This window comes from Neolamprologus multifasciatus, chromosome 8 (assembly GCF_963576455.1).
Source record: "Neolamprologus multifasciatus chromosome 8, fNeoMul1.2, whole genome shotgun sequence".
NCBI classification, from domain to species: domain Eukaryota; kingdom Metazoa; phylum Chordata; class Actinopteri; order Cichliformes; family Cichlidae; genus Neolamprologus; species Neolamprologus multifasciatus.
In genome coordinates, this window is record NC_140446.1 from 21,156,664 (window position 1) to 21,176,149 (window position 19,486).

At 42.7% G+C, this 19,486-nt stretch overlaps 2 protein-coding genes across 3 annotated transcripts; both read right to left on the reverse strand.

The window, feature by feature from the left end:
- Nucleotides 1–49: 49 nt before the first annotated feature.
- dmc1 (DNA meiotic recombinase 1) lies at nucleotides 50–5,542 on the reverse strand. Its single transcript, XM_085171261.1, has 13 exons — nucleotides 4,996–5,542; nucleotides 4,671–4,715; nucleotides 4,432–4,578; nucleotides 4,231–4,313; nucleotides 2,631–2,683; nucleotides 2,483–2,524; nucleotides 2,334–2,406; nucleotides 2,043–2,134; nucleotides 1,896–1,969; nucleotides 1,641–1,755; nucleotides 726–786; nucleotides 505–621; nucleotides 50–331 (listed from the first exon to the last, which is right to left on the reverse strand). The coding sequence occupies exons 1-13, from the start codon at nucleotides 5,050–5,052 to the stop codon at nucleotides 262–264; spliced, it is 1,029 nt and encodes a 342-aa protein (XP_085027387.1). The 5' UTR covers nucleotides 5,053–5,542; the 3' UTR covers nucleotides 50–261.
- Nucleotides 5,543–5,836: 294 nt separating this feature from the next.
- On the reverse strand, nucleotides 5,837–8,217 carry tomm22 (translocase of outer mitochondrial membrane 22 homolog (yeast)). 2 transcript variants are annotated; one of them, XM_085171265.1, is made up of 5 exons: nucleotides 8,092–8,217; nucleotides 7,920–8,019; nucleotides 7,478–7,596; nucleotides 6,984–7,101; nucleotides 5,837–6,836 (listed from the first exon to the last, which is right to left on the reverse strand). In XM_085171265.1, the coding sequence occupies exons 2-5, from the start codon at nucleotides 8,007–8,009 to the stop codon at nucleotides 6,762–6,764; spliced, it is 402 nt and encodes a 133-aa protein (XP_085027391.1). In that variant the 5' UTR covers nucleotides 8,010–8,019; nucleotides 8,092–8,217; the 3' UTR covers nucleotides 5,837–6,761. The 2 variants fall into 2 exon arrangements, with proteins under 2 accessions (XP_085027391.1, XP_085027390.1); XM_085171264.1 differs by having other exon boundaries at nucleotides 7,920–8,196.
- Between the last annotated feature and the right edge of the window lie 11,269 nt (nucleotides 8,218–19,486).

The following is a 19,486-nucleotide window of genomic DNA, read 5'->3' on the forward strand; positions in this document are numbered from 1 at the left end:
AATTAGTCTTGCAACCCCCCGCAATGAAACCCAAGTATGAAACATCAGAAAAGGGATTTTTATTCTTTATTAATTTCATAACAATCTCTCAAACAGAAACACCACCACCAAATAGTACAATACTATATGTCAGACTTTAATCTTTAACAAATTACATAAGGTTAATGAAGCTATTAATACATAAATAAATAAATAACAAGATGATGGGTTAGCAAGGAACAGTGTTAACATGCAAGTCTCATCTTTTCCTTTTATTATACTTCAGTCTTTGGCATCAGTAACTCCTCCAGCAGAGATGGCAAAGGTTGCCTCATTCTCAGGCATATCAGGACTGGAAGCAAACACGAAGAGACAGCTGAGTGTAGAACATTTATCTAAGACTTTTCACGCTTTGCTCACGTTCACATCTTTGCCACTACAGTGTCATATCATGTCTTATACTTGATCCAAATCATTAGTAATTAAACTGATCACTATGAAAATTGCCCTTGAACTGCTAAATACCTGTCAAATATCTTGGCAATCCTCATCTCCCCACGCCCCTTCCTCAAGCTGATGCGTGTGGTGGAAGCATGGGCCAGGATGTGCCCACCAATTGGCTTCTTGGGATCAGCTTGAAACCTGAAATGGGCGAGAAACTTAAGAACATCTCAGCAGTGTTTCACACGGCGTTTGTATCAGAAAACCTCCTATTTGTAAGCATGAGGGAATCTGCGCTATCTTACGTCATTCCGGCTCCAGGATCAGCTGTCATTTGGTTGGTAATAAACACAGCTACGTTGTACTCTGACGAAAACATAGATCAGAGTCAGTGAAGTTTGAACGCAAGCATCAGTTTAAGAATCGCAATCACCCACAGAGATAGTTCAAGGCTTGTAAATAGTTGGTGTCTCATTTATGAATGCAAACAGACTGCAATCAGTCTGAATGCAGCATTGTCAATGAACACAGACTCAGTTGTTTGTATTCTAGTTATATTCTTATAGACCAAGAAAGCTGCTGAGCTCAAAAGTGAAAGATCAATGTAATATTCTCTTAAGCATCTCATGAGTTGTTACAATGTTATTTGCGATAAGCGTGCATCATGGGGTGCCTGGTGATTCCCACCTCTAGGACCTAGCTTCCAGGTTGGAAAAACATGGACGTGGAAGTGCTTTAAACCTACAGTCTATATAAGGTCACCAGATGGTGAGAGTTGTAGGTGCAAAAAAACTTCTGGTCCTCTGAGAAAACAATTTACTGACTTCTCCTCTGTAAACACTGTCCTGCTTGAGTTTATGGGCTCAGTCACTCATTGTGGGTGATATGACTCCAAAATGTATCGTGTGTCAAAATGAAAGATTTTTTTTGTGGCTAAGGAGTTACAAATCACAAGTCATTGGCCCAATTAGCACACTGTTTCACAGTCAGTTCACAGTCAGTGGAAACACTCATCTCGAAGCTTTAAAAACATTCTGTCTCCATGTTGATGATTGTTTATCCTACATTCCTTATACATAAAAGTTACTATATGAGGAAAATGATCAGGGTGCTATTTCCAGTTAACCACCAGCAACTTCTGTTTCCAACAGTTTGTGTAAAAGATAAGCTGTTAATGGCATAAATATTTATACACAAAAACTGAGAATCCTGATTCAGACCTTCAGAGATTTTCTGCAGCCTTGAAAGCATCTGGGCCAGTTTCTGCTGCCGCTCAGCGAGCTCCCCTCTGCCAGAGAAGTCCACTCTGAACAGAGCCATGATGGAGTCGATAATCTACCAATGACGAGCACACAAGCAGAGTGAAAGGCCAGAGAAACAGGGAAACCCGGTTTCTAGGTGTTGTTCTCCACCTCGATTAGATTTACAGAGTTGATGACTAAAACCAATATCAAAAGAAAAGTTCTGGTGCTTACCAACAGCTTGAACACGCCTCCTTCTTCATGAAATTTGGCTGCTACAAAGTCCAACAGCTCCATCTGGTGTTCACCTGCAGAGTTTTCAGTTCTTTATAAAATGCTCTAAAAAAGTCAGTCTAAATCAACTGTAACGGATGTTCGTACTCGTGTAGGCTCGGGCGTAAAGCACGTTGTCCAGCACGGCATCGTGGTCCACGTTAAACCTGTCAGCGATGTCTCTCAGTCTGTCCGGGCGACTCAAATCAGACAAGTGCAAGTCAAGGAAAATAGGAGGCAGATTACCATCAGCGTTACATGGCAGCGTTTCAGCCGACGATATATATACATATATATATATATATATATATATATATATAAATATATATATATATATATATATATATATATGTATATATATATATATATATATTTGTGCCATGCTCATTCCAAGGATACAAGGTGTTCTCCGTGTCAATGAAGATTACTTTTCCGCCCGAGTATCCGTCCTCGCCCGGCAACTGAGCAGCAACTGAACAAGAAAGAACGCGTTTTAAACTACTCTGTATCAGGAAGCTAAAAACAAACAAAAAAGGTTCTTTACTCACCACAGAGCGTGTGAGACAGCTGGGTTTTTCCTGTGCGAAACTCTGGAAGAAGACATACTGAGAGTAAATTCATGAATTTGAAATGTATTCATGAATTTAGACGGGAAAACATCAGAGAGGAACGCATTACAGGGGGGTGTCTGCTCACCTCCAAAGGCCTCTGTGATTGCCATGCTCTCTACACCTCCACCCAGCAATTTACTGCAGAGACACAATTCACATACATGTAAAATCATACAAAATCCCATCGGTTTAATCAATACTAACGCTGCTGTTGATAAATCTCAAAAACCTCCTATATCCTCCATGTTACTGCCAATTTATCTATTAATATGCTAAAGCTATGAAGCAAAGAAGAAAGTCTAGTGTGATTACTGCGTGCACAAAGTTCAGTGAAAAATAACCCTGAGATTCACAACTGTGTGTATTTTATTGAACTACAAGCATTCTGAGTCAGCAGACGACCGCTCGCTACCTGTTATCTGTGTGAACGGCGGGGAAGTTGAAAAAAACAAACAAACAAAACTGGATAATTTATGACTGAAGGAACTGAAACAGTGCCTGAGGAGGAAGCCAGAAAGTGCACAGCTTTTAAAAAGAGTCAGCTGAGAAGGGACGATGGTTAATAAGAAAAGGGAGGTTTCGGGTTAAACAAATAAACAAAGTGATGAACTTTATCTCCCCTGAGACAAGAAGTCTTCTAGGGTAAGAAAAGGAAACGTTTCGACATAAAAAAATTTATACAAAACAAACAGAACAACCTAACGGAAGAAAATGCGCAGTCTGAATGTGTGCTCTGAACACAGACCACACAAAAGGAAGAAGAGTGAGGATCTGAGGAGTATCAGATCTGTCAGCTCAACAATGTCAATGACTTTTTTGTTTAAATAGCACACCTGATTATACTTAAACTCAGTCTGATGAACACGGGAGACAAAAACATAAAAATCTATGTAGGTTTTAAGGCAGTGGAAACAAAATAAAAGCTCAATTACAACAAAAGCTCAATTAAACTTTACAAAGAACACACATGCACCGCTAATTAATGTAACAAAAAGATTTTGAGGTTTTTTTTTTATGTTGGCACAGATGCATGTGACCTCTGGTCAGCAGGCAGCTTGTTCCAAAGAACAGGACCACAGTAACCAAAGCAACCTCAGCACAGTGAGAGGTTTGACCGGGTTATAAACAATTAGTAAGTCAAAGACACATTGGAGGGGTCAAGCAACTGAGAGGCTTATGAACTAGCACTGAAAGCCAATGAAGTGACTCACATCTATAAGAACTGATTCATCCTACTGATGACCTGGAGACTCCTGCAAATTGAGCGTTACAATAATTCCACCTGCTTGCTTGCTAACCTAACAGCATGGATCAATTTCTCACCAATCTTAAGTTTTAATATTTTCTGAATATGATTATCAAATCTAAGATCATTCTCCAAAATAATTTCAAGGTTCCTGACTTGAGACAGGGATGATAAATATGAGCAAATTTTCTGTCTCTGACTTTTTGGACTAATACCAAAAACAAAGACGTTTGTTTACATTTTATGTGACCTTCTAGCCTTCATCCAAGTGGCGAGAATTTATGCATAAAGATAGTTTGAGGGAGTTCTTAATTAAGGTATGGACGAATTCAGGTGAGAAAATACTGATGAATGCTGGACTTGCGTGTAAAATGAAAACAGGGTACACAAGGTTTTGTCCACTGTTTGTGAATGAGGCCCAATATGAGGAAAACTTAACTCAAACTCTTGGCTCCCAGTTGTGACGTGGAACACCTGCTTCCTCCTTGCGCTGTATTCAAAAGCCGTCTGGAAACCGACATTCTACAACATAAAGAGAATCAACTATAACACAAATTGTCTTTTCAGTCACGTTTTGATCCCACTACAGACATAAACAGGACAGAGCAGATATTTAAGCATTCAAATCGCAGTATCTTACCAGCATTTTTCCAGCAGCTTCCTTGATTTTTTCCACTTTTGCTTCTGACAGGCCTTTGATGTTACACAGAGCTTTGCGGGTAGTCATCTGGATCCCCTTAACAGTGCAGATGCCCACTGACTTCAGCTTTTTGATGTCTGCCATGTTCTGTGATCACACAGCAGGAGGGTCAGATTGATGCTCACACACTCAAATTACTTTTGTTAGATGAGTGATTTTGAGCTCGGCTGTTTACTCACTATCCCGTGTTTCTGCAGGAGATCAATGTCTTGGAAGAAAGACTCCTGTGAGGTTCAGAGGAAAAATCTATATGAGCTAACTGATCAAGAGTAAATATAACATTAAAAAGCCTGCAGATTATAGCTTTTCATAATGTTTTAATCTACTCTTCTGTATTATCTTTATACAATATTTGTAACCAAAATATAATATAGCTTAAACTTTAAGTTATTTAAACTTTTTTTTTTATCTTAAGGCAAATCTTCATTTAACATATTTTTTTCTCTTTAAAGAGGGACACTATAGTATTAACACGCACTAAACAAAATAATACTCAAATCTTACCTCATCATCCTGGAAACTAGAATCATCTTCAACAACTTGATCCTCTGCAACTTTCATTTTTAATGCAGAATGAGGTCAGAATTAAAGATGAAAGGTATTTTGATTACTCAGCTAAGATATTTAGCCAGTCTAAAATCAAGCTAACTCTTTGCTAACCATACACCGCTCTTTCAAGGCAAACAAACAAAAACAGGTTAAACTACAAAACAAGACTGTCAGATTATCGTATTAATTAGCTATCGGACGCCAACCACAGTACGCTCATGGACGAAAAACAAATATAGTGTCTAAAGTTTAAAAGATAGCTTTTTTGTGTTCATGACAAAACTGGCCTTTTGTCACCGGCGGGAATTTCTGACTCTTCAGGTGCAAGCGGAAATTTCTATTTTGACCAGTTAAATGAACGTGACCAAACAATAGTTAGTATTAATGTTGCGTTTAAGTGTTCCCAATTACATCATCGGAAGTTAAGGCTTTAAAAGAATATCCCCATAAAATATTTGAAGGAGTTATGTCTCTCAAAATCTTTGGAACACATTCCTATCTTAATCCTTTGGAAACGACAAGTGAATGCAGCATTGTCCTAAATACTACTTTCTAAACTTCTGAATTTCTAATCATTTGTATACAATAAAAACATTTTTCTATGACAATGGAACTTTTTATCTGAAGACAAGTTACTGATCGTCAGAATCAGTATTGTTAGATGGTTCTTACAAGCTAAAATATCTCATGTAAATAATAACCAATATCAAGACTTTATGATCAAAATGTGGTGAAATAAATACAGACTCTATGATGATTACAAAAATAAATGAATGACGATAATTTCAATAATACCTCCTGTTGATTATTTAATACATTTGACAAACACACCACAAAATATTTGATCTTACACACAAAAACAAGGTGAAAGAAGACACAAGGCTTTCTATTTGATTTGGTGTTTTAATTGTGGCAGTCATGTTGAACACAAAACAAAATCATGGGGTTGCTCAGTAGAGATTATAAAATACTGTCATATGAATGACAACAGAGGAAAACAAAATTACATTCAATTAAGACTGAACACATCAGCGTCATTTAACCAGGAGGACACGATAAAACCAATAACTGTGGAAAGTTCAAAGCGAGAGGCATTACACTCTGACATACTATACACATATAGTACACTGGTGATCTGAGACAAAGACGGAACCACAGCACGTGGTCAATGTAGACACCCATCTTATAATTTAATAAAACTTGTCACATATGATCAGATATTCTAACTTCATTCTTCACATGCAAGGGAAACCAATAAGCATATGAAGATGCCCTGAACTACCAATGAGAGTACCATTCTTCTGACTACAAACACCGAGCTATACCACCGCTAACCTCCACACTTCTCTTTTCACTGTATCCAACTTCAACTGATATCCCCTATGAAGAAATTATTTATGCGGATATAAGTATTTAAAAAAAAGAAAAGAAAAAAGAACCCAAAAAAGAAAAATAACAGAAGCTGTGCTTCTGGAAATCAGTCCCTGCATGATTCTGGGAGTAAGGAGAGACAGCGAGAGGGAAGTGTTGGACACACATCACATCCTCCTCCACAATATCGCTGGAGTGAGCTGAACGCTGCTGACATACAGCCTCTGCCTTTTTTTCTTTAAACTTCAGGTCTTCGCTCTTCTCTCTGGTCTCTCTGGTCTCTCCTTCCGAGTGACTCTGCTGCCTCTCCAACAGCAGATCTCAGGCTCCTGTCAGCCCTTCCTGCCCCCTCACATCTTGCCGGGTGCAGGAGGCATCATGCCCGGCATCCCACCGGACATTCCAGTGTTAGGACCCAACAGGATCTAAAGGGGGAAGAATCGATTATTCAGGCCGCACACTGAAATTTCCCAGTAAATGCTTTTTCCCTGAACAACTACCAATTAAGTACATCATAGTTACCCCATGCATGTGCTATATCAGCTAGCGCTCAAGTGCCCCATAACACTCACCTGTCTCTGCTGTTGTAGCTGCTGCTGCTCCAGCTGTAGTCTTTCTGTCTCAAACACAACAGGCAGCACCAGGATCATGAAGGAGGTAGTGCCGACCCAGAGCGCAGAGCGGGAAAAACTGAAACAGCACAGCAACCTGATTAGTATCTGCAGTTTATACTGTACCCTTTAGTTACTCTAATACTCCTTTTAGTTAGACTCTAACACGCAAAGACTGGAATAATATTAGTTCACCCCCAGACCCTGTAAGCGGTAGAAAATCCATGGATGGATATTGCATTTTGCTATATGTAAATCTGTGATTTGGTGTTTTTCCGTTCTTTATAATGTTGTAGCATTTACCCAATGCATACTTGAACCAACGGATTTAAGTTAAGAGTTGACTTAATTGGCACGAGCAAAGATTTTGTACCTGTTATATCCTTTACTGTAGCCTCTTGACAAACACATTCTTGCAATTACTAATGAAAAGCAACAGACGGGGAGAGACATACCTGTAGAACTTTTTAATCAATGAGACTGAGCAGTGTGCAGACACCTCTGCAGCTGTGCGCATCGTTTCAGGAAACATCTCAGTCAGGCCCCATAATCTCTCCATCAGCGTCTCATCCATCTTATGAACGACCACAAAAAGCAAACATTTGAGCCGTGCATTAGAAAATAAAGAAGCATCTCTAACGAGTAAGAACATACAGGAAAATTAGCTAAGATCTAAGTGGGAACATAAAATACATTCGTGTACAGTGAAACTGGTTTTTAGCTTCCAGCATTATTAGACAGACCATATACCTCAGGTAGGTAGGTAGCTAGTTAGCTTTGGTGTTGCCCTATTTAGGCAGGGGAACTAACACAGCAAACAAAACAGTGCAACACACTGCTAAAGTCCCATTTTCATTCAATCTTTTTTCAAGAGCCCATGAATAATAAGGTAATTACATCTTCATCTTCGTCGTCGTCAATCTCGTCCTCTGGGGGCCGTACGGACACCGAGCTCGTAGCGGGGGACAGCTCCTCGACTCCGGCCATTTTTTCCTTCCTGTTAAATCCGCGACTAAATCAGAACAACGAGAGTCACTGCGGCCAGAATAATGTGTTTCTGAGGTTTTACCTGCTGCTAAAGGTAAAGCTCGGAAGTGTGCTGACTGTCTGAGGTCACAGTAGGAAAACGTGAGACTCGGGGTCGGATGACGACAGGAGGTCAGGGGTCAATTTGTACGTGAAGAGAAACGTAGTGCGCCCCTTGCTGTATGGACTGTCTAATGGCAAGCTCGGGAGTATTACTGCCACTTGCAGGATCAGCCGCTTAGGTTAACTCTGTGAGGTCTAAGTCAAGTCTTTGGTAATCAGGGGACAATAAAAATAATTATTCTATGTGAATCACATCAAAAATTAAAAATTTCCAACAATAAATATTTCTTTCATTTCTCCAAAACACAGGGTTAAGGTGTTGGCTATGGGTGATCAATGATGGCAAAGACCTCAGTAGGTTATCCTTGTGTTCAGGGGTTAAAGTGAGATTTGGTAACCAATGGAGCGACTCATTTTTGAATACAGTGTGACAAATGCAGCGCATATGCACATCAGACTGTGTGATCAACCTCATCCTCAGTGCGCCAGAGAGGAGGAGATCCCACTTTCCACATCAAAATATTCACAATCATATTTTGAGAGTTTAAAAGACACTGCATTGTTGTCTTAATGAGCAATGCTGTGATAAGCAATTCTTCTGTGTGTTCTAAACATTTGTGTCATGGTGCTGGGGTCTGTTACCCAGTGTTTTGTGTTCTTTAGATGAAGTATATTCTTTGATTTGTTGTTTTTCATGGTTTTTGTTTTATTTATTGTTTTCTGCTTGTGTTATATTTATAATTCCTAGTCTTTAATTTTCTGTCACTGTGCTTTCCCTGTGTTCCATGGTTAGTTACTCATGTCTCCATGTTTCAGGTTCCCTAGTCAGTCATGTCACTGTGTCAAGTCTGCGTCTTTGTGTATGTCTCTTGTTTCCTGTTTTACTTTGACAGTCTTGTGTCCCATGCTCAGTGTTTTCAGTTTTGTTTCCTCCCTGTCTTGTTTTATCAGATTAGTCCCCAACTGTGTTTCCTTCCTGTTTCCCATTCCCTTTTTACTCTCTTGTGTATTTAAGCCCTGTGTTTTCCTCTGTCCGTTGTTGCGTTGTTACCTTATAAAATGTTTTTATAGCTCAGTAAAGCTGCCTTTTTGTGTTTATCCCTCCGTTTCTGTGAGTCCTGCATTTGGTCCTTCATCCTGTAGCTGCCGCAGCCACGCATGATAGAACAACGCAGCTGTTATGTTACTGTTTAGTTAATTTCATGTTTTGAATGTTAGTAAAATGTGCCATCCTGTGGCCCCTTTAAGTCGATGTTTTATGACAGTAGAAGAAGAGTTAAACAGGAAGTGGATGTTTTCTTGCTATGCTCTTTCAAGATGGCCGCGCCACATTCATGTCCTTCTTTTGGGTGTTTGTTAAAGCATTGTCTGTAAGTATTTAATGGTGAAAAGCAGTGAGACACTTCAAGTGTTGTCTTTATGTGTGATGGACCACAGATAACAAGTTTTCAATGTGCTATTCATATGTAAATGAGATCGCCAGTTCATATGCTAATTAGCGGTGCTAATCGTCATGCTAGCTCCTCAAATGCATTGTTAGGTAATTGGTTTAAGGCACATGTTGTTGTTAACAGTACAGATGAGTAATGTACATTTCCATATATGCTTTATTGTTACAGTTTCACAAAATGAAAGAACCAGTAAACTTCATAAGCTCTCATCTATTGTCTGGAGTTCCTGGGTTCATGTTTAGCTGTTTGGATAGCTAGTCAGACTTCTAGCGAGGCCATTTACAGTGAAAAGACAGCACCACGGCAAGCATCATAGCTACAGAAGCCACCGCGTGGAGCTACGACCATCCTATAAAGCTAAGTAAAGTAAACGGACGGACGGACGCAATCAAAATACAACAAATCCAAAATGTCTGAAAGTAAATCCTTCAAAGCCGAGACAGAGTCAGTCCGTTCCCACAAACCACCATCAAGAGCAGGCTCGTCAGCTAGCATTGAACTGCTCAGAGCAAAAGCAAAGGCTGAAGCTGCTCAAACAAGAGCCTCATATGCAAAGAGAGAAATAGAAATTAAAGTCGAGCAAGCACGCTTACAAGCTACTCTTGACGCACTGAGAGCAGAACAAGAGAAGGAAGCTGCCATAGCAGAAGCTAATTCTTTAGAAGCTGGTCTACTTGAATTAGGCTTCGAAACACGCAGTGTAGCTTATGGGCCATCCCTATCTGAGAACAAAGAAAAACGCACTGCGCAGTATGTTTTGGAACAAACAGCTATCAATGCAGCAGAATCAACAGCCCCAGTAAAAACTGAATACAAAGACCCTGCACCCGCCTTTCAAGAAATTGCTGTAAAAGAAGGAAACAAAACAAACTGTGCTGCTACTCATAACGAACTGTACAAGCCCCTATTCACCAGCTACAAAGAGTTTACACCTCTTGTTCAGACACCATACAAATCCAGTTGTGCTCACAATGAACATGCCCCGAGCCAACCAACTTACGACCTTGCCAAATATCTAGCCCGCAGCCAGCTCATTACTACAGGCCTTACCAGCTTTGATGACCAACCCATGAGTTACTGGGCATGGAAATCATCTTTCAAAACCGCAATTGCAGGGTTAGACCTTTCACCAGGAGAAGAGCTGGATTTGCTGGTGCGCTACCTTGGTAAAGATTCAGCTAAACAAGCCAAACAAATGAGAGCCGTCAATATCAGATGCCCTGAAGTTGGTTTAGCTATGACTTGGGACAGACTTGAAGAAGTATATGGTTCCCCAGAAGCTGTAGAGCAAGCTCTCTTTCAAAAGGTTGACAGCTTCCCCAAAATCACACTTAAAGAGCCTTATAAACTCCGTGATCTTGCCGACCTAATGTTAGAGCTAGAGGCAGCTAAGCTGGATGGTTACTTACCTGGCTTGTCCTACTTAGACACATCAAGAGGGATCCAAGCGATAGTCGAAAAATTGCCGTACAATCTACAAGAAAGGTGGATGAATATTGGTTCAAGGTACAAGCACGATTATGGCGTCAGCTTTCCCCCCTTTACTGTGTTTGTCAACTTCATTCGCACTGAAGCCAGAACACGAACTGACCCTAGCTTCAGTGTCCACAGCTCTAACCAACCCATAACACCAGAACGAAAACACATGTACGAAAGGTTCCCCAAAGGGTCCATATCTGTTCACAAAACTCAAGTACAGGACAAGGCAGATGCAGAAAAATCCAAATGTGCTGTGAATCCGAATAAACAGTGCCCAATTCACAACAAGCCTCATCCTCTGAAAAGGTGCAGAGGGTTCAGAGAGAAACCCTTGGAAGAGCGCAAACAGATTCTCAAAAAATTAAATGTCTGCTTTCGCTGCTGCTCATCTACTGACCATTTAGCCAAGAACTGTGAATCAGAAATCACGTGCACTGAGTGTGACAGCAAAAATCACATTTCTGCCCTCCACCCAGGTCCAACACCACGGGAGTCTAAATCCCCCCCTTTCCCACAGCAAGGCGGGGAGAGTGACAAAGCAGACACCCAAGAAGTCACGTCTCGGTGTACTGTGGTGTGTGGTGAAGGAGTGAGCGCCAGAGAATGTTCAAAAATCACACTAGTGAACGTATATCCTGCTGGACACAGAGAGCAAACAAAGAAAATGTATGCAATAAACGAATCAGAAGCAATCGATCGCTGGCACGTTCCCAGTTCTTTGATGTTTTTCAGATCCAAGGAGAGAGTCGCCCGTACATGTTAAAGACGTGTGCCGGACTCACAGGAGTATCAGGAAGAAGTGCTTCTGGCTTTATAGTAGAGTCAGTGAATGGAAAGGCAAGTCTTCCTCTGCCAACACTCCTCGAATGTAACGACATTCCAGATAACCGCTCTGAGATACCAACTCCAGAAGCTGCCAACCACCACGCCCATCTACGACAGATTGCTAACTTGATCCCGCCATTAGACCCAAATGCCGACATACTACTACTGCTGGGACGAGACATGCTTCGAGTCCACAAAGTCCGGGAGCAAATAAACGGCCCAGACGACGCCCCATTTGCTCAGAGACTCGACATGGGTTGGGTTGTGGTAGGTGACGTCTGTCTTGATGGAGTGCACAGACCCCCACACGTGAACAGCTATAAGACTTTCATACTGGAGAATGGCCGTGCAAGCCATTTTCAGCCATGCAACAGTCAAATAACTGTTAAAGAGACATTCACCAAAGCTCCTGAGCACAGTCACAGCCCCTCAAGCCTTCATGTGTCAGGATGTAATGTGGACAGCATTGGTCAGCAGGTTTTCACACGCACAGCGGATGATCACAGACTTGCACCATCACTTGAGGATCTGCAGTTTCTCCAAATAATGGACTCAGAGTTCTATCAGGGCAGTGACAATAGCTGGGTTGGTCCTCTGCCTTTTCGATCGCCACGGCAACGGCTCCCGAACAACAGACAACTGGCCTACGATCGCCTTATGTCACTCCGGCGCACTCTTGAAAAACGACCTGAAATGAAAACACACTTTCTGGAGTTTATGGAGAACATGCTTACCAGAGGACATGCTGAAGTGGCACCAGCTCTCAGTCAGAACCAGGAATGCTGGTACCTCCCTTTGTTTGGAGTTTACCATCCAAAGAAACCTGCCAAGATTAGGGTCGTGTTCGACTCAAGCGCCCCATATGAAGGAGTCTCTCTCAACGACGTGTTGCTAACAGGCCCCGACCTCAACAACAGTCTTGTTGGGGTGCTCATAAGATTCAGAAAGGAGCAGGTGGCCATAACGGCGGACATTGAACATATGTTCCACTGTTTTGTTGTCAAAGAGAGCCACAGGGACTTTCTCCGCTTCTTGTGGTACAAAGATAACGACATGTCTTCTGAAGTTATAGAGTATCGCATGCGAGTGCACATTTTTGGGAACAGTCCCTCCCCCTCTGTCGCCATATATGGGTTGAAGAAAGCAGCAGCGACTGGTGAGCTAGATTTTGGAAGTGAGGTGCGGACATTCATTGAACGAGATTTCTACGTTGATGACGCTCTCAAGTCATTTTCTACTGAAGAAAAGGCTATACAAGTTCTCCAACAAGCTCAACAGGCTCTTGCTTCCTCAAATCTCAGACTACACAAAGTAATCTCCAACCGACCTACAGTCCTAGAGGCATTTCCACCAGAAGACAGGGCAAAAAATATTGGAAACTTGGACCTGTGCGCTCAAGACTCGCCAGTGCAACGCAGTTTAGGGCTGCTGTGGAATGTTAACACGGACACTTTCACATTCAAACTTGACAACGAGCAAAAGGCCTTCACACGTAGAGGTGTCCTCTCTACTGTCAATAGTCTCTACGACCCCCTAGGGTTTCTCGCTCCAATCACAATTCAAGGCAGACTGATTCTCAGAGAACTTACCAGCTTGACGGATGACTGGGATGCAGCACTCCCAGAGAACATGAAAGCAGAGTGGAGTAATTGGAAGGACTCACTTCAAGATTTAGAAGATCTCCAAATACCACGCCCCTACACTTCTCTCTCTACATCTGGCGCCCAAACCAAAACACTTTGTGTATTCGCTGATGCATCCGTGAAAGCCATTGCAGCTGTCGCTTACATCAAACTGTCTACTTCAAACAAAACAGAAATCGGCTTTGTGTTTGGAAAAACAAAGCTAGCTCCTCAAGCCGGCCTCACGATTCCAAGGCTAGAGTTATGTGCTGCAGTGCTTGCAGTTGAAGTTGCGGAGCTGATAGTAGCAGAAATAGACATCACGTTTGACGACATTGAGTACTACACTGACAGTAAAGTCGTGCTAGGCTACATCCACAATCAGTCACGAAGATTTTATGTGTACGTGCATAACAGAGTCCAACGCATCCTCCAATCAACATGCTCCAACCAGTGGAAGCATGTTCCATCCGAACTCAACCCAGCAGATTATGGGTCCCGCTCTGTTGCAGCAGCGCAACTGAGCAGCACAACATGGTTTAAAGGGCCGGCCTTTCTCCTCAAACCGTCTGCACAGTCGCAATCTCCAGTCACGTTTGACCTTGTGGATCCCACCCTTGATACGGAAATACGTCCGCTGGTGACAACAAATCTGACACAAGCCACAAAGTCAACAGTAAGTTCATCTCATTTTGAGAAGTTTTCCAACTACAGTCCTCTCCTCAGGGCAGTTGCCCGCTTGACCCACATTGCTCGTTCCTTTGGTCAATCCAACCAAACATCCAGCTGTCGTGGTTGGCATCTCTGTCAACCCACAGTGGAAGAATTGGAAAATGCGAAGGTTTGCATCATAAAGAGTGTTCAGAGTGAGTGCTACAAAAAGGAAATAAAGTGTATTCAGGAAGGAATCAAGATTTCCCCCTCAAGCAGTCTCTGGAAAATGCATCCGATTCTAGATGGTAATGGACTCTTAAGAGTTGGAGGCCGAATCATGCAATCTGAACTGGGCATCGACACCACTCACCCTCTCATCATCCCTGCCCGACACCACTTGGGAACTCTCTTAATACGGCACTATCACGAGACTGTGAAACACCAAGGAAGACATTTCACAGAAGGTGCCATTAGAGCTGCAGGGTTCTGGATGGTAGGGGCCAAAAGGGCTATCAGCACAGTGCTTTTTAAGTGTGTCACATGCAAGAAATTGAGAGGAAAAGCGGAATGTCAGCAAATGGGAAACTTACCATCTGAACGAATGCAAGTTGCACCCCCCTTCACATATGTGGGTGTAGACGTGTTCGGGCCATGGGACATTGTAACCCGGCGCACGAGAGGAGGACAAGCTAGCTCCAAAAGGTGGGCCGTGATGTTCTCATGTCTGTCGACAAGAGCAGTCCATATCGAGTTGATCGAATCAATGAGCACAGACAGCTTCATAAATGCTTTAAGGCGGCTTTTTGCAATCAGAGGCCCGGCAAGACAACTAAGATCGGATTGCGGTACGAACTTTATCGGCGCCTCTCGTGAACTGAAAATGGACAGATCAAACATGTCAGTCAAGGATGTCGAAGGCTACTTAAGCAAACAAAACTGTTCATGGATCTTCAACCCACCACATCCATCCCATATGGGCGGTGCCTGGGAGCGAATGATTGGGATTGCCAGGCGTATCCTTGACTCTATGTTACAGGACTGCAAAAGGGCACTACTAACACATGAACTGTTGTCAACATTCATGGCAGAAGTCTGTGCCATCATGAATGCTCGCCCCCTGATTCCTGTGTCCACTGATCCTGAGTCACCTCTCATCCTCACGCCGTCAATGCTGCTCACGATGAAACCAGACTCAACAACGCCACCCCCTGGTGACTTTGGAAAGGGGATACTTCTGAAAGAACAATGGAAAAGAGTACAAGGTCTTGCTGACATGTTCTGGTCCAAATGGAGACGGGAATACCTTCATACTCTTCAGTTGCGACACAAATGGCAGGACAAGAAACAAAGTCTCAAGGAAGGGGACATTGTTCTGCTCAAAGACATTCAGGCGAAGAGGAGCGATTGGCCCATGTGTATCATAACCAAGACCTTCCCAGGGAAAGATGGACTTGTAAGGAAAGTCGAAGTAACTACTTCGCACTCAGGCAATAAGAAGACTTTCTCTCGTCCTGTAACAGAAGTGGTTTTGCTGCTGTCCCCCGAAAAGTTTAGTGACTGACAGTTTAATGTGGGATTGTTATAATCCCAAGCGGGGAGTGTTATGTTACTGTTTAGTTAATTTCATGTTTTGAATGTTAGTAAAATGTGCCATCCTGTGGCCCCTTTAAGTCGATGTTTTATGACAGTAGAAGAAGAGTTAAACAGGAAGTGGATGTTTTCTTGCTATGCTCTTTCAAGATGGCCGCGCCACATTCATGTCCTTCTTTTGGGTGTTTGTTAAAGCATTGTCTGTAAGTATTTAATGGTGAAAAGCAGTGAGACACTTCAAGTGTTGTCTTTATGTGTGATGGACCACAGATAACAAGTTTTCAATGTGCTATTCATATGTAAATGAGATCGCCAGTTCATATGCTAATTAGCGGTGCTAATCGTCATGCTAGCTCCTCAAATGCATTGTTAGGTAATTGGTTTAAGGCACATGTTGTTGTTAACAGTACAGATGAGTAATGTACATTTCCATATATGCTTTATTGTTACAGTTTCACAAAATGAAAGAACCAGTAAACTTCATAAGCTCTCATCTATTGTCTGGAGTTCCTGGGTTCATGTTTAGCTGTTTGGATAGCTAGTCAGACTTCTAGCGAGGCCATTTACAGCAGCCATGACACGAACCCAGCAGACAGCCTGAGATGGGGACCCTCTCCGCACCGCGCAACCACCTGCAGGAATGAGCTGCGGGAACCACCAGTGGAACCACCTGCTCCTGCCATGCTGCCACCTGCTCAACCACACCACCGTCTGCGGAACCGCCTGCTCAACCGCTTGCAGCTGCCGCGGCGCCACCTGCTCTACCATCTGTGGCTGCCACGCCACTGCTTGCCCAACCGCGCCGCTGCCTGCTGGAACTGCATTCGTAATGGCCTGCTCAACAGCCTGTGGCTGCCACACCACTGCTTGCCCAACCGTGCTGCCGCCGGCAGGAACTGCCTGTGGAACCGTCTGTGCAACTGCCTGTGGCTGCCACACCACCACCTGCTCAACCACCTGCGGCTGCCGCGAAAACCTCCTGCTCAACCACTCGCAGTTGACATGCCGCCACCTGCTCAGCCACCTGCTCCTGCTGCGCCGCCACCTGCTCAACTGCCTGAAGGTGCCGCACCACTGCTTGCCCAACCGTGCCGCCTCGAGCAGGAACTGCCTGTGGAACCATCTTTGCGACTGCCTGCAGGTGGCCTGCGGCTGCTGCACCGCCACCTGCTTGATTGCCAGCGGCTGCCGCGTCACCTCCTGCTCAACCGCTCACAGTTGCCGTTCCGCCACCTGCTCAGCCCCCTGCTCCTGCCACACCGCTACCTGCTCAACCACACCACCGTTTTGTGGCCCACCATATGGTGGGCCACGAAGGACACACCCGACCCATCCTTCAAATTCGAGGAAGGTCAAAATCAAAATCAATGAATCAATATTGAATTGGTGTGTAACTTTGCCAAAACAATGTCGGACTCTGTAGTTTTCTCTGGTCCCCTCCCCAATCAGACCAGGAGTGACATGTTTAGCCGCATGTTCTCCTTAAATTGCTGGCTGTCTGAATGGTGTCCAAAAAACCATATGGGCTTTATAGATGATTGAGAAACCTTCTAGAGGAAACCTGGTCTTGTTAGGAGAGACGGCATCCATCCCACTTTGGATGGAGCAGCTCTCATTTCTAGAAATCTCGCTAAATTTATTAAACTCCCCAAAATATGACTATCCAAATTTGGGACCAGGAGGCAGAGTTGCAGTCTTACACACCTCGCTGCAGCTTCTCTCCTCTGCAAAACCCCGTCCCCTTAGAGACTGTTTCAGCTCCCAAACAGACAAAAAACTAACTAAAAATCAGCAAAAAAAAAAAATGAATTAAACACTTTAAAAACTTTTTTTAAAAATCACAAAGGACGAACAATACAGTATCCTCAACAGCACCAAAGAATAAAACAGTAAAATGTGGATTATTAAATATTAGGTCTCTCTCTTCCAAGTCTCTGTTAGTACATGACTTAATAATTGATAAACAAATCAATTTACTCTGCCTTACAGAAACCTGGTTGCAGCAGGATGATTATGTTTGTTTAAATGAATCAACACCCCCGAGTCATTCTAACTATCAGAAACCTTGAAGCACAGGCCGAGGGGGCGGTGTGGCAGCAATTTTCCACACCAGCCTATTAATCAACCAAAGACCCAGACAGACTTTTAATCCATTTGAAAGCCTGATGCTTAGCCTTGTCCACCCCAGCTGTAAAACTCAAAAACCAGTATTATTTGTGATCATCCACCTGGGCTTTACACAGAGTTTGTCTGATTTCTCAGACTTTTTATCGGATGTAGTGCTCATAACGACTAACAACTGTGTTTAGTCTGTTCCTTCCCATTCCATGCAAGGCCACCTGAGTCGGCTGGAAGACTGTTTACTTAGCCTAGCAGGGCGAAGGACACTGTCTCAGTTGAACTCTGGACACGCACACACATACATATACACTGATATGCACACGCTCATCCCCCCTCCCTTTCCAAATGCCTTCGACGCTTATTCCCTTCCAAAGCTGCACCCTTTACCCACCCCTGTTGCTTGTCATGTGTTTCTTTGGTGTATTAAGAGTTTTTTTCATGTGCTATGTGCAGAGGTGTTTTTTTCTGTTCTCAAACTGATCTCCCTGTTGGAGCTCAGTCTGGGGGGGGGGGGGGGGGGGGGGGGGGTAAAATTATTTTATCTCACATAAAATAATTTTTGTGGGTGATTTTAACATCCACGTAGATGCTAAAAATGACAGCCTCATGACACAACATTTAATCTGTTATTAGACTCAATTGGCTTCTCTCAAAATGTAAAAGAACCCACCCACCACTTTAATCACACTCTAGGTCTTGTTTTAACATATGGCATAGAAACTGAACATTTAACAGTGTTTCCTGAAAAATCTCTCCTGTCTGATCATTTCCTGATAACATTTAAATTTAAAATAATTGATTACACAGCAGTGGGGAGTAGACTTCATTACAGTACATGTCTTTCTGAAAGCGCTGTAACTATGTTTAAGAATGTAATCCACTCACTGTTATCAAACACGTAGCCTAAACCAGATAACTTGTAAGCTGGAGAGGAAATGGCGTGTCACAAATTTAGAGGATCATCATTTAGCCTGGAGAAATAGTTTGTTGCTTTATAAGAAAGCCCTCCGCAAAGCCAGAACATCTTACTATTCATCACTGATAGAATAAAATAAGAACAACCCCAGGTTTCTCTTCAGCACTGTAGCCAGGCTGACAAAAAGTCAGAGCTCTGTTGAGCCAAACATTCCTTTAACGTTGTCTAGTAATGACTTCATGAACTTCTTCACAAATAAAATTCTAACCATTAGAGAAAAAAAATTACTCATAATCATCTCACAGATGTAACATTGTCTACAACTTCTTTCAGTACCGTTGATATTCACCGTTGATATTCTTTTTCTTAAACTGATCTTTCTGAGTTAACTTCAATAATTACTTCCTCCAAACCATCAACGTGTCTTTTAGACCCCATTCCTACAAAACTGCTCCAAGAACTCCTACCATTAATTAATGCTTCAATCTTAAAAATGATCAACCTATCTCTAATAATCGGCTATGTACCAAAGGCCTTCAAGCTGGCACTATTTAAACTGTTACGTAAAAAGCCATCTCTAGACCTAGCTATCTTAGCTATTTAAAGGCCAATCTCTAACCTCCTTTCATATCAAAAATTCTTGCAAAAATTTCTGGCACAACTTCACCTACTTCCAAGGTGCAAAAATTCTTGAAAGAGTAGTTGTCAAACAGCTAA

What these genes read in the sequence shown, in the direction of transcription:
- dmc1 (XM_085171261.1), bottom strand. Translation starts at nt 5,052, where the DNA reads ATGAAAGTTGCAGAGGATCAAGTTGTTGAAGATGATTCTAGTTTCCAG. An exon ending in GCTGTCTCACACGCTCTGTG is followed by an intron (nt 2,407 to 2,482) that starts GTGAGTAAAGAA and finishes TTTCTTGTTCAG; the next exon opens with TTGCTGCTCAGTTGCCGGGC. An exon ending in TTACGCCCGAGCCTACACGA is followed by an intron (nt 1,970 to 2,042) that starts GTACGAACATCC and finishes AAAACTCTGCAG; the next exon opens with GTGAACACCAGATGGAGCTG.
- tomm22 (XM_085171265.1), bottom strand. Translation starts at nt 8,009, where the DNA reads ATGGCCGGAGTCGAGGAGCTGTCCCCCGCTACGAGCTCGGTGTCCGTA. An exon ending in ACGACGACGAAGATGAAGAT is followed by an intron (nt 7,597 to 7,919) that starts GTAATTACCTTA and finishes GTCGTTCATAAG; the next exon opens with ATGGATGAGACGCTGATGGA. An exon ending in TTGATTAAAAAGTTCTACAG is followed by an intron (nt 7,102 to 7,477) that starts GTATGTCTCTCC and finishes GTGCTGTTTCAG; the next exon opens with TTTTTCCCGCTCTGCGCTCT.